Genomic DNA, 14,993 nt, shown 5'->3' with positions numbered 1-14,993 from the left:
TTTTCTATATATAATGCATGAATTGTCTCGAATCGGCTTGATCTTTACCCCGATACTGATGTTGACAGCACAAATCCGAAATAATTTTCCATGATACCAGCCAGCGCCGACATACAAATGTACATCCAGTATACGGAAGACGAATGAAACGGCCATGGGCCATTGTGCTCACCGTATATATATTTGGTGTTTAGGAATTTTATTCATCCTGATAAAGAAACAGCCTACATGTATAGTAAGTCGGTATGTCATGTAATGTATGGTTGCTTGGAGTACCTACCATGAAAATATCATTGAAAACAAGTCCCTTATAAGCGAGATATTGCACTTTTTACCTTTTTAAGTTTTGGCCTCCCGGTGACAAAGTAGAGAATTCGATCAGATCGAAATTCGGTGTCCGAGATTACATGACGTAGTAGGGAGTCGTGTGTACCAAATTTCAAGTTCATAGCTTAAGTGGTTATGAAAAGTGCCAAAGTTACACGCAGACGGCCATTTACGCCTTTTGACCTCTGTGACCTTGAAAATTAGGTCAAATCAAAAACTCCTATGAAATGTGATGTATCCTTGATAGGAGAACCTACCATAAAAATGTCATCGAAAACGAGTCACTCTTACGAGAGATATCACACTTTTTAGCTTTGCACTTCTGGCCGCCCTGGTGGCCAAGTTATGAATCAGATCAGACCGAAATTCGAAGACAGAGGTTACATGACATAGGGAGTTATGTGTACCAAATTTCAAGTTCATAGCTTTAGCGGTTAAAAACGTGCCATAGTTACACTCACGCCAATTTACACAATTTGACCTCTGTGACCTTGAAAATTAGGTCAAATCAAAAACCCGTCGGATGTATGATGCATCCTAGCTCGGGGTACCTACCATAAAATATCACTGAAAACAAGTCACTATTAAGCAAGATATTGCACTTTTTACCTTTTTTAATTTCGCCCCCTGGTGGCCAAGTCGAGAACCAGATCAGACCGACATTCGGTGTGAGAGGTTATATGACAGGTAAGTCATATGTACCAAATTTCAAGTTCTAAGCTTTAGCGGTTAAGAAACGTGCCAAGTCAAGAATAAGATCGGACCGAAATTCACTGTCAGAGGTCTCCTGACCTGGGGGCCCTGTGTACAAAATTTCAAGTTCATAGCTCTAGCAGTTAAGAAACGTGCCACTGTTTTTGAAACAGGATACAGTCGACGACGACGACGACGACGACGACGGACGACGGACACAGCGGTGTTGTAAAGACTCCCCTACGGCGAGCCAAAAATGAGGAGAATGTCAAACGTCAGTGCCACATCCCGGGTGCCATAATGAACCAACTACATGTATTGAAAATTCCCGCGAAGGCGCTAAGCCTAACGTCATCATATCATACGTATCAGCACTCCGTCCTTACTCGGTTCTATATAGAATGGTCCAACTCGCATACAAGGAAGTCAAAATGGTCATGAATGCAAAATTCGTACAATAGTGTTCGCAGGAAAGAAAAGGTAAAGCATAGGGTGTCATACGATGATGCATATGTAAGGGAGTTGCATTCTCCGTATACAATGTATATATATGTTACATTAATCAGATTTTCATCTCCCTCCCTAAATGTTTGCATTCCAGGGAAGGGGTAGAAATGATCCTATCATAATATAGTACATTTATACTGAAAGATGTTGTATCGGGGAGGTTTTATATATACCTTTTCGACTTCCATAGATGCGTTTTGGATCATTCTGGATGGAGATAAAACAGGGAGCGAGTAGCGATGACGTATAGCGTCTTCGCGGGAATTTCAAACTGGTCGGTTCATTACAAAAACCGAGTCAAGGAGTTTCAAGTGTCATTCCTTACTCTAACCACTGCGACAAGTTGTGAGATTGTGCCAACGACTTGGCCGGCTGCCAACCATAATGTGGTGCCGATAGTTCATCAAATTGCTGCAAGATTTGCTGTAGTCAGAATAACATTTGTATTAATTTTCGCTAATTAGCACAAATAAAGTTTTAAAGTAGTCGTTTTCCAAGTTAGCTTATGTAACCTGACATTTTATCGTACAAAGATTTGTGCATTTAATATTTAATTGTATTTATTCACATGTAGGTCAACTATGTATACTATTATAAGCCCCCCTTCTCAGTAGGGGCTCTTAAGATACACGCGTGTGCTAGAGTATAATGACGAGAATGACGAGAGTAACTTGCATAGGCTACAAACAATATTTTTTGGTTTTTCAAAATGGCGCTGAATTAACTCCGTTTACTTTACGATTTCTCCGCGATCTTCCGGTGGTGGTTGCTATCCCATTGGTTGAAATTAATTTAAAATCTTCATGGGAATTCGCTACATATGCCTAAGAAATCGGCCAATTATATTTATATTTTTATTAGGGAAATATCCATCCTAAATAATGACATAAAAGAGTGGTTTATTTCAATTTTGTGTCGACATGGTCGAGGTCACGTGACATAAACAAATCGATCTAATCGCGCACAGCCGTCCAAAAAGGCACCTTAAGAAAAACAAATACGTTTTTCCTGCTTAAAACCACACTGACGACTAAGTTATATTGGTACACTGCCCAAATCTGAAGAATCAAAATGAATCACAAACTATAACTAGCTCTATTTAGCTATAGTTGCGTGAAAAATTCGAGTGAGCGACATTCTGCACCCTAGCCGCCAATAATTAAACTACTTTCAGCCGTCTGCTCCGGTCTCGTTAGGGAGTTTTTCCCAAATGTACGCGATGATGACGTGGCCCATTAATAACAGGGCGTAACATCTATTTTACAATGCGTTTCCAAAGTGAATGCATGAGGATAACCCATTTGTGTCGTATATCACTGGAAACGCCCGATTCCCGTGATTCTGCAGGATGTTAAATCGGGCATTTTATTTCTTTAAATAAATCATAAGGGCATTTGCATTTGCTGCTAGCTCTGTTCTTCACCATCCCAAATTGCAATATTGCCAATTGGGCCGGACAATCACGAAAACCCCCAAATATTATACATTTCTTTCTGAATAATTCTTACAGTGCCCATTCCCCAATGAAAGACAGTTGCTTACGCTACACAACAATCAAAAAAAAATCGAGGGTCAACCATTGAACTTTTGAGATATGTTGAATTTTGCACAAATCGGCGAAAAACGCACCAACTGGCACTGGACGGTTTTTCAAAACGGGGCCGACGCACATCCCAAGTTCAGTGTACACATACGTCGGCAACAACAGTAAATGCGTAGTTTCTTGCTAGCCGCCTATTGAGTAGCGCTCCAGGTTTCAGAAACTCCAACAAAACATGTCTTCACCAAAACAACTGCTAAATCAACACTGACATACTGTGAGGACCGAGAAATCAATGATTTTAGGAACTGCGGTTAGGGCTTGGCCGCGCATGAATAAGGACAATCACAATGGGTGATTTCAAAGTTGGTTTTGGTTTTAGTGTTGGGTGTTAGTGTCAGTTTTTTTCTTAATTTCTACCCCTAAAAACCTGTGTCTGGATAAGAAGAAATCAAGGTTTTAGTTTAACACCAACACCTGGTTTTATCTAAACACCTAAAACCTGGGCTGAAACTAAGAAGATGTTTTATTCTGCAGGTAAAACTAACACCAGGATGGACAGAGATAAAACCTTGGAAAAACAAAACATGCATGTTGTTGTCGTTGTTACTGTTGTTTCCCTATAGTAACCGCTTCCATTGCTGGTCGTCGAATGAAATTTGGTCGTCTTCTTTCACGTCCATCATCATTCCCATCAGCGTTCAAAATATATGCAACTACTTCTTGAAATGGTACGAATAACATGATTTTGTTCCCTTCTTAACACCAACACCAACTTTGAAATCCACTCGGTGTTAATGCCAAAGGTGTTTTATTGGTAATACAAAATGCACTACAAATATTCCAAATATAACATCGAGCTGGGATTAAGATCAGACCTTGGTGTTCCAGTTGGTTTCAGTGTGAAACTAAAACCTAATTTGAAATAGGATAATGCTAAAACTGAGTGTCAAAACTAAGACCAGAACTGATTTCATATCTAGTGTTTTGGAGAGTTTTAGTTTTAGTCCCGGTGTTAGTTTTTGACACTAAAACCATCCCTTAGTTTTAAGCTAAAACTGGACATAAAGCTAAAACCAACAAACACCGACTTTGAAATAGGATGAAACTGAAACCCACTTCATTTCAATGCTGGTTTAATCAAGGGTTTTAGTGTCCCATTTAGTTTTAAAACTAAATCTTAAAACTGACTTTGAAATCACCCAATGTATTACCTTACCAAAACAAAAATGTGTCGGAAGGAACTGTGGATGGTCCCAACATGGGGGTTTGGGGGGGGGGGGGTGTTCCCCTCCATTGTACTGGGTAAAAACGTTACGCTATCGTAGGGGGGTTCGGGGGTGCTCCCCCCACCTAAAGGGGGGCTCACTAAGTCCTTGACTTTACATATTACCATGGGAGAAATGAAGTGTACAAATGTCAGATACACTATCATGTATCCCAAAGCGTTATACGTCGAGCATTCTGATTCGGTGACAGTTTCGTTACAGCCGTGCCAATTGGCTAATCGTTCAGCCGCACGAATTCCAGCTGTGGTAGTCTGTATGGAGACCTAATTAGGATGACGCAATTGGCTGCCCAGTGAGTCTAGTGCTTAATAGCTACGTGAACTGAAAAGTATATTGCTCCTACTTCATCATAAGTCATAAATATATCAAGAGACATAAATGTTCAACTCCAAAATCTGGTTTATCATGACTTTCGTCCAGCTTCCTTCAATAATATCTGGGGCATGACATCACTTCTGGCCCTGTCAACTTTTCAATCAATGTCCTATAGGCGACCTCACACTCCTCTGACCAGTTGAACGGTTAGCTGAGTCAGAGGCTGCATCAGTATCGAGAAGTCTTTGATGAATCTCCGATAGTAGGATCCCAACCCTAAGATCCCTTTCACCTCGGTCACATTCTTTGGAGTAGGCCAATCCCTAAGTTTTTTTACAATGTCCACACTTGGCACAATTCCCGGTTCAGAGGCAGTGTGTCCAAGGAATGTTACGTTACGGCGCAGTAGATGGCATTTAGAGGGCTTAAGTTTAAACCCTGCGGCTCGTATTCGATCAAACACCTGCCGTAGTCGCTCATATGTTCGTCAAAATCTCTAGAAAATACTATGATATCGTCCAAGTATATGAGGCAAATTTCGTCCCTGGGACCATCGTGGCTAACTCCATTAACCGTTGGAAAGTCATGGGGGCCCCTTGGAGTCCAAATGGCATCGTTACTTACTCAAAGAGCCCGTACTTCGTTGTGAATGCAATTTCTCCATAATCGCTCCAGAATTCCAAAAAGATAGCCTGCCAAGACATTCTCAACCTCGACTCTCGGGAGAAGTTTTGTTGTCATTCGATCTAAACTGACGGAGGAGTTTGATTACAAACTATTACACCTCTACGTCCATTATAATAGTGATTTCTCATTTTTGAGGATAATTTCGACGTCGAAAAATGTATTTTTTGAATTGCGTCATTGATTTTCGTTTTACTTCCATGAATGCGGATCTGCCTTTCTTTTTTCCTTTTGTAATCATCACCAGCGTCCACCAGGTTTAAAGTCAGGTATAAACAAGGAAAACACGCAGACATTATTTGAATGACATTGGAGTTGTGCAAATCTATGGTTTCAAAATCACACAAAGTTTGCGTTTTTATTCTTTCAAATCGTATTGAGTTGCATCGTAATTATAACGAACCACAGCCTATGCTTCTAAACTCATGCTTTTATCCCATAAACAGTTGTGAAAATCTTGGTTTGCATCCCATAAAAATTGCAGTTCAATGGTTTGAAACCATGGATCTGCTACTGATTGTGTGCGTATGATTGTTTGTGCAGAGACCTGAATAGACAATGTTAGTCCACTGCGCGTGTGCAGGGACTGCGTTAGAAAATTATATATGCATACCGGTACCATAAGTTTGGAGCGGGTGCATTTTTTCATGGGATGCAAATAATGTTTTACATAGATGTTCGTGGGTTGCAAACCATGAATTTAAGCAACATCTGTGGTTTGAAATAATTACGATGCGACTCAACATGGTTTGAAAGAATAAAAATGCCAACTGTGTGTGGTTTCCAAACCATACATTTGCACAACTTCTATGGTATGGAAATATTTTGTGTATGGTTTCCTGGTTTGGAAATAAACTGATGGTTTGAAAAGTAAAAATGTTGGTTTTGAATACAAAAAAAAATGTTTCAAAAAGTAGTTCAGTGGATGAAATAAGTTCTGATATGTTCCTTTATACAGTAGATGGTTTGAAATTATTTCTAAAAAATTTGGTAAATAATTAAATTCCCACATGGCGCCTCATATTCAGCAGCCTATGTATATGCATTCTTTATCGCAGCTATGGACAACGGCGTGAAGTTAATCATACTCGGGGATGGCTGTGTGGGGAAAACATGTCTGCTGATCTCCTACGTACATAAACACTTCCCCGACAAGTATGTGCCGACAGTGTTCGACAATGACGTGGTGACCCATGTTTTCCAAGGAAAGCCAGTAAGAATGATTCTCTTCGATACAGCTGGAGGGGTAAGTCGGACGTCAACCAGGATCATAGACTTGCCTGGCCCGTCACACTGAAAGAGGGCGAGCTGATTTCGTCGTCGCGGTTAGAATTCTGGGACAATTTGACAATCGTCATTCGCAAAGTTACTGTGACACCCTGTGACAGAGGTGTGCCATGAAATCAAGTAATTAAAAAGATAGCCAAAAGATCAGTTTTTTCAAGAATTAAGATGATTGAGATTCACTGACTATTATCGAAATAGCTATTTCATTACGCTCTTTGATGGACTGTATCGCAACGCTTTTGCGGTCATGTTCAACGGTATATATCACTGAGAACATATTTTATCCAGCCAGAGGGACAAAACTATCGCCGCCAGCGTGGAATATTAGACAATAAACAGAGTACAGTGCTCTCCCCGATTTTCTTTGCAGGAGGACTACCACAGGTTGCGCCCCCTATCGTACCCTGGGACGGACATCTTTCTTATCTGTTTCTCTATTGCATCACGGGACTCATTCGAGAACATCCCCTCGTATTGGCTCCCAGAACTAGATCATTTTTGTCCAGACACACCCAGGCTTCTTGTAGGATGTAAAGGGGGTAAGTTACCTTCATACACAAAAATATGCTGGTTCAGCTTTAAACAATATTTAAAGGAGGAAAAAGCTTATTGCATCGTGTATAGAATGCAATCAACTGGGGTCTAATTTTCGTGTGTTAATTTTGCAGATTTAAGGACTGAAACAAGCCCAGTGAGTAAAATAGAGGCTGAGAAACTTGCGAGGTCGCGAGGGATGCAATATTGGGAATGCAGCGCCCTCACACGCGAAGGTGTCCACCACTGCTTTGACAAAGCGGTAAGTTTACTTGCTTAGATATCGAATAAAACAGAGTTTTCCAATTGTCTCCTAGATTAAAATTATGCGCCGTAATGATTATAATGATATTAAATATCAAACAAAAATGAAAACTGGTTCGTTTGACGTCATAGAGTGTTGGTGACGCCACACAGAGCATATAGTCTGCTATCAAAACGAGGCTATTGATTTTCATCATTGACAATCGTTGACATTCTCTGATCAAGGCCTTTTGCAATATGTAATTTTGCTCTGTTGTCTTTTGCCAACCATTTACAGACTTGACGATATCCAAATGATACACCACTTTTCAATATATTTCAAGATCCATGCCGCTCTGTCATATATTGCGATAAATCCAAAGAGAGGCAAGGGTATTTTTTCCTCAGTCAAGAGCAAGAAAATGACACCCATACCACCACCACTGATGCCCGAGGCAGGTAATAAATTCCAAGATGTACTTACAATCTGCTCAGCTGAGGCATTTACACTATGGGGACAGTGGAATCAGCGTCGTATCTTGGCTGCCTCAGGAGTTTAAGACGGTTTTCACAATATTGACGTGAGGTCATGCTATATTGTCAATGTCATCGCACCATAGAGTTCTCCTTATTATTTGTACCGGGCTCATTTGTTTCAGAGAGAAGGGCTACCCCCATTACCAAAGGGTAAAAGTTGCAGTGGTGACTTTTTTATTCATTTACTAGGTTCAGTACCGCGGATTGAAGTGCGGGAGTCGTCGTTTGGCCACGACTGGTTGAAGATGTTGGAGAACCGCCGCCATACTGATGTTGCATTCGTCATCCAGGGAGACCATCGTCTGGAGGCGCATAAATGCATGCTGTGTTGCGCGTCCAGGTTGTTTTGCAGGGTCCTTGGAGAGACAACTCCAATAGTCACAACCTACTGGGAGGAGATAAATTCTGGAACGGTCTTGGGGCTGAGTGGAATAAAAGAAGAGAAGACTGGGGGGTCTGGGAAGATTCACACCCTCATCACCCTGAATGACGACATTACGGCGAAGGCGTTTACCCACGTGCTGGAGTTCCTGTACGCTGGTGAGTAAGCCCTGAAATCTTTTCTTCGTTGCGATACCGGCGTATCCCAACAAATGAATCATCCGATGCTTTATATAATGACTCCAGTCGCCGATAAACGTAGGCGAAGTACAGTTAACCTGGCATTTACTTCATCATCACCACCATGACCACATGTAGCAATTCCCATGATGCATCTGCCTCATGCAATATTTCCTTTCATATGAGACGAGCAAAGAATACTGTGAGAGCCTTATGATCGAAGTTACGCCGACCTGAAGAGTTTTTACCGTCACCACATTTTTTTCAACAAAGATTGCGTTAGCTTCACCAGTGCGTTCTTGTGATTTCTTGACATAACTTTTTCAAGGTACCCCAAACTTCGAAGACTGCCACACAGACGAAGAGTTCATCGAACTGAAGAAGGTAGCCACCATGTTTGATCTGCCCTACCTCGTATCGATATGTGACAATGTGCAGACGAATGAACATTTCCTCAACCCGAGCATAACGACCTTCCTGAATGATGAAACCGGTCAAGCTATGAAGAAACTGCTCATGAATCAGTCCACGATGGCTGATGTAGTGTTCCTTGTGGAAGGTATGACCGCGCCAAGTTACCACGATTACGCACTGCACGAAATGTTGTCATCGGCGAGATTTCTTTTCCATTATAGGTTTCCTTTTTAGCTCACCTCTTAGCAGAGGTGAGCTTATCCCATACCGTGGCGTCCGTCGTCCGTCGTCGTCGTCGTCGTCGTCGTCGTCGTCGTCCGTCGTCGTCCGTCGTCCGTTAGCAGGGCACGTTTCATAACTGTTAGAGCTATTGAGTTGAAACTTGGTACACATGTACCCTTATGTAATGACACCTTGGAGACCAAGTTTCGGTCCGATTCGTTTCATGGTTTGGCCACCAGGGGGCCAAACGTTAAAAGTGAAAATATGCAATATCTCCCTTAATAGTAGTCGGGAAATTTTGAAAAAAATATGGTAGGTACTTCTAGCAAAGGTGCATCATATATCCTCCGGGTTTTTGATTTAACCTCCTTTTCAAGGTCACAGAGGTCAAATGGTGTAAATTGGCCGTCAGGCCGTAACTATGGCACGTTTCTTAACTGCAATGACTATTGATCACAAATTAAGTACACATGTACCCCTTGGTCAGGTTATCTCAGGTACTGAAGTTTGGTGCGATCTGATTTGCCGTTTGGCCTCCAGGGAGGGGGTCAAATCCTAAATTCTTCAAAATGCCATTATTCCTAGTAATTACTTGCCCGATTGGCACCAATTTTATATCATAAGTACATCTAATTCTAACAACCATTCAATGTGTCACCCGGATCTTTTTTGATTTGACCTACTTTTCAAGGTCACAGAGGTCGAATGTACTGTAAATTGGCCATTTTGGGGAAATTGTAATTGCTTGGACCTACATCAAACCTAACACTACATGACACAATACCATGCTCTTAATCCATCTTTCCTCCACATGAGGTGAGCACAATGGCCCTTGCCATTTCATTATACTTCTTTGTGAGACATCTTTCCCTATATATTTTGGAAGTGACCATTTGGCAAGCCCGGCTTACCAAATAGCGACTTTTTTGGCCTGAATGGAGAGCCGAACTCATTAATCTTTATAGTTGGGTCGAAGAGCTCATTAGCATTCAATGGCAAAGCGGTCAATAACACTACTGCAGGAGTTATGGCGAAGGACCTTAGCAATTATATCGCTTATCAGTTAATCACATACACGTGTATATTCCTCTCAATCGATTTTTGACAAGAACACGAGTTAAGTAAAAGAAAGTGAATCGAGAGCGCAAAATCGACCATTGTTAATTATGCGCATATTAATTCATATATGACGTCACTGCTCTCCGATTGGCTAATGTGTTGTAAAGTCTCCGGCTCGCCAAACAGGGTAGACTGTTTTACCTGTTTGGCAAGCAGGGCTTGCCTAACCGGCCAGATATATATACCCGGCCAGATATTTTTGCATTTTCTTGTCATCTTACCGATTCCTTTCTATCATACACGTTTCCTTTTTTTTACTCATCTGACGATACCGGTATCAATGAATAAGTGGTAAATGTGTTATTTCTTTTAAGGTGCTAAGGTGTACGGTCACCAGCCCATTCTTGCATGTAGGTCTGAAGTCATGGCGGCCATGTTTAGTGAAAATTTCACGGAGGGAAGCTCACTTATGCCAAAGGTATGACTTCCAATCTCGGAGCGATACTGTGTCGAAATATTATTTGACTAAGGTCTACATGTAGTTTCACCACTACGAGATTTAACCGTGTAATCAATCAAGCAAATGAAAGAATGACATTTTTCCGTGATACCATTGTAAAAGGAGCATCACCAATGACTAAACCCAGCCCGTAACATCTATTTTCAGATTCCTGTGCTGGACATCTCCCTGGAGAATTTTCTGGCCTTGATAGAGTACCTCTACACAGACCACGCCCCCATCGAGTCAGGGGACTCAGTAGGCCTCCTAGTTGCAGCCGACAGATACTTCCTTTCACGGCTAAAGAACCTGTGCGAGCTCCATATCACAAAAGAAGTCGACGAATCTGTAGTGGAGAAAATTGAAAATTTGAAAATCGACGTGATTGGTATTTTTCACGGAGCACAGGTGAGTATTCAACCAATCGATAATCAATCAAATCGTACATTTAGTTTTGATTGGACAATTTTGTTCAGATAAAGTTTTAGAATTGGCGGCTTGTTCCTGTTCAGTCCTAACACAACCGCCTGAACTCGACTCGGAACACCGCTACATCACAGATAAACTGAATTCAGTATTTTTTTCCTGACATTTCCTTCTTTTGTCAGCAATACAACGCAGAGCAGCTAGCCAACTGGTGCCTCCATTTCATCTCAACAAACTACATCGCCTTTGCGACGAGGCCCGAGTTTTCAGCACTGGGAGAAGAATATAGAGAATATGTGGAGGAACATCGATGGCCGCCATTAGAATATTTGGAAGAGGTCGAAGAGTACGAGAAAAAGTTGAAGAAAGCAAGCGAGAAGAAGGCTGGCAAGAGTTGCCTGATCATGTGATCAAAATGGATCAAAATTACATTCTCGCAGGCAATCTCCAATGAGTCCTGGCTTTCTTTACCTTGGAGTGAAATACACTAGTAAGCTATACACTAGTAAGTCTATCACTTTGCAACGGTTACCAATGACGTGGCTTAGAGAATGTTACACATGGCGAGGCGTGGACTGTGTTCTCACTGGATCCAATTAACGTTTATGCTAGAGTTGATCTGAAGAACTTGTCCATGATTACAGAAATTTCGGGATTGAACAAGGGCCCCGCTGAACTTAGAGCGGCATTACCTCTGTTGCCTCCGTTCATACCACTGAAGAAATACGTGTTTTTTTTTCTGTACAGGGTGTTTCCAAAAAAAGAAACCGAGATTAATTTGTTAATTTCCTGGACATGGCTAAATATTTTGGAAATCAGCAACCACCATTTATTACCTAATGATGTCCTCTTTCTTATGAGACCATGAAATTCAATTTACTGTCACAGATGATTGAGAACGAAGCAATTCAATCAACCATGTCAGAACTGGTCTTGCACCAGATTTACCGCAGCGGAACCCCGACAAAAAAGAAAGACCAGTGTGTCCTTAGCAAAATTTGTATTAAATGATTTAACATCTGGGGCCTTATTCCTGTCTCAATCTAACTCCAGTTACCCTCGACATGCTCTGCATTCATTTCAACACAAACATCAGCTCTGATTCTCAGTGCTCTCACTGCATTCCTGATTACGTCGATCTGTCCTCTTAAGGTCTCAACTGCAGCAACGATTTTGGCACGTAGCTCATTGATATCTTGTGGAGGCGACTTGTTAACTTGGTTCTCAAGATGTCCCCACCAACAAAATCACAGGGGGTGCGGTCAGGGGACCTTGGTGGTCTTTTCATCTCGCGTTTGATCGCAACAAATGCATCTGCTAATTGCTGGAGACTTCCAGTCCTCAACCACTGCGCTGTTAATGTGAGCTGGATTTCAAAATAACTTCACAGGGTTTGCTCTTTTAATCTTCTCAGGACACTGCAAGCATTATTGTGGTTTTTGAATGAGACGCCAAACGCTACACTTCCCGCGATATCAGACCGCTGATTGAGCAATAGCGATGGTCAGTAGCATCTTGTTACCATTGTGTGTACTGCGGTGGGGTTTATGTGTGTGTAATGGCTTGTGGTATTCGACTCGATGACTCGACGACGCGATGGCTCGATGACGCGATCGTTGCTATGGATTTTGCTAAAATACGGAATCCCATGATCCTGGTCTCCGGGCTACCGCTGCAACAGCAGAGGTTTTAGCTCGGCCTTCCCATACCCAGCTACGGTATGTAGAAGGATGTGCCCCCCCCCCAGCCATGGCCACTGAAGATTGGTCCCCGCGATTGATTTTGATATTTAAAGGACTCGCGGAAGTTTCATAGCATGCAAAATGACCGGAGATTTAATTGACAAACAAGCTTCTAGTGGCCAATGTCAGATGTCATGTGGTAGTCTGTCAACAATCGGAATTTCGCATATGTGCAGTTTTTTAGACTCAGTCACTCAGTCCCTCTTCCGCCCCTTGACATCTGCCCCCCCCCCCCCCCCCCCCCCAATACATCAGCCCCTATACATGCTTTCCGAAATTGGTGGCTTGCATTGGAACTAACTTTTTCCCCCTTGTCCGTCATTAAAGGCATCCAAGTGTGTTGGTCAACCATGACTATCTCCTTTGTCCCTCCACCACAGGCCTAGTTTCCCCTTATGACATCACTATTTCGGACACTCAGCGCCCCATTTCTGGAAAGGTGTATAGGACATTTAATATTGCCGTGCTGAACGGATATCCAGAGCCAACCTTGTCTCCAGGAACTCGCGTGTCATTTTAACATTGGAATTTCTGCTCGTAAAGAACCTGGGTAGGAGGTTGATCTGAACCAGCTATATTTAGGTGTATTCAGCTGTATTGACGGTAAGCTTGCATAGCAACATGGCGCATGGTTTTATCAAAAATGCGAACTTGTAGGAAACGAAAAATGGTCGGATTAGATACGGTGAAAACAGCTGGAAAGGGGTTGGTAATGATCGGTTCTTTTTTATTTTCCTCCACTTATGATTCTATGTATAAATTACAGTCCAGGCAGTGATATTCTTTAAAAAGATTCCAACTTGATCGCGTCATCGAGTCATCGCGTCGTCGAGTCATCGAGTCGAATACCACAAGCCTGTGTAATAGCCGATCAGCTTCAGCTAAAAATAGATTGCATTCAAATGCATGCTGCCCTTTTCGTCAAGGTATTGAACGCGCCTTGTAGCAATGTCAATACATTGAGGGATGGGGTTGCACATTTACTAGTCCACCAGTGGTAGAGTATACAAGCAGGCTAATTTATGTCGATTATTACATGACCATGACTTAACAAAAGGCGGGGGAAAGGCAATATATACACATGTTATAACACGGTATGTTAGTTACATGTGACATAAACGACTTGTGTTCACAATCTGTTATGAGCTTCCATTTATGTATGTTGTATAATTTTGTATTAAATATGGTTATCAAAATAAACCATTTTTTGCTGTGTCATTATGTCTTGAATCCGCAATATGTACGTTTTACAATATGTTTTGTTTCTAAAACATGATTTGATATAATTGTGGACCAAAATCTGTTATCCCAGCAGAAAAAGGCGCGGATAGGGGGGGGGGGGGTAGGAGCCGCATGTCGACACCATCCTAATTGATGTACGAGATGCTTGGAAATTGCATGTACTGTAGTGCATGTCTTCTATAAAATCTTCAAAATTTTCTGACCGGTAAGTGCTTCTCCTGTTTGGAAGCTGGAAGCTTGGAAATCGCCTTCTAAAGTTTCAATTTTTTTGGTGGAGCGCACTCCTGTTTTGGATGTTGAGATGATTGTAAATCGCATGGCCATTTACTGGTAAATTTCAAAATTTCTGGGGGAGTGCACTCTTATTACAGTGCTGAGGTACTTGGAAATCGTATCTAACCGTTTTCTAAATTTTCTAGGGCATGCCCCCTGTCCCCGAAGCTAGTGCACGCCTTTCAACCAAACACCGACTATATCGTCGTTGCCCGGGGGTGTTTGGGTTCAAAAATGGCGTCATCGGCCAATGGATATCAAATGTCATCGAGGATGATATCGGTTACTGCGTTTTCTCGGAGCACAACGGAGTCGTGGGTGCTACCAGGCCATCTAGTCACAACATTGTTGAACCTATACAACGTGCACCTTGATGGAATACCAGTTTTTTCCTGTTTACATAATCTCAACTCTTGAAACGAAGGTCGCAGAATCCAAAACACCAATAACACCGGGAAATCGAACTATCTCATAAAAATCATCTGCAAATAATTGAGGTGTGTCCTCTTGTCTCGGAAATTTGACAATGTGTTTTAGAGAATGGTTCAGTGTGGTTGTTACGTCCGCGATCACACGACTCATGGTTGGTTCGGAAATGT

General features: G+C 41.9%; 1 protein-coding gene across 2 annotated transcripts; it reads left to right on the top strand.

Annotated features, from left to right (window-relative positions):
- The first annotated feature begins 1,430 nt into the window (after positions 1 to 1,430).
- Positions 1,431 to 13,120, top strand: LOC135492373 (rho-related protein racA-like). 2 transcript variants are annotated; one of them, XM_064778817.1, is made up of 11 exons: positions 1,451 to 1,500; positions 1,718 to 1,801; positions 6,414 to 6,601; positions 7,013 to 7,181; positions 7,311 to 7,438; positions 7,764 to 7,878; positions 8,146 to 8,496; positions 8,846 to 9,076; positions 10,587 to 10,690; positions 10,880 to 11,119; positions 11,320 to 13,120. In XM_064778817.1, exons 3-11 carry the CDS (start codon positions 6,416 to 6,418, stop codon positions 11,545 to 11,547), a joined length of 1,752 nt encoding a protein of 583 aa, XP_064634887.1. In that variant the 5' UTR covers positions 1,451 to 1,500; positions 1,718 to 1,801; positions 6,414 to 6,415; the 3' UTR covers positions 11,548 to 13,120. The 2 variants fall into 2 exon arrangements, with proteins under 2 accessions (XP_064634886.1, XP_064634887.1); XM_064778816.1 differs by lacking the exon at positions 1,718 to 1,801 and having other exon boundaries at positions 1,431 to 1,500.
- Positions 13,121 to 14,993: the final 1,873 nt, after the last annotated feature.

Source organism: Lineus longissimus, chromosome 8 (assembly GCF_910592395.1).
Source record: "Lineus longissimus chromosome 8, tnLinLong1.2, whole genome shotgun sequence".
Taxonomy (NCBI): Eukaryota; Metazoa; Nemertea; class Pilidiophora; order Heteronemertea; family Lineidae; genus Lineus; species Lineus longissimus.
Note: the sequence above shows the minus strand (reverse complement) of the source record. Positions and strands in the feature narration are given on the sequence as shown.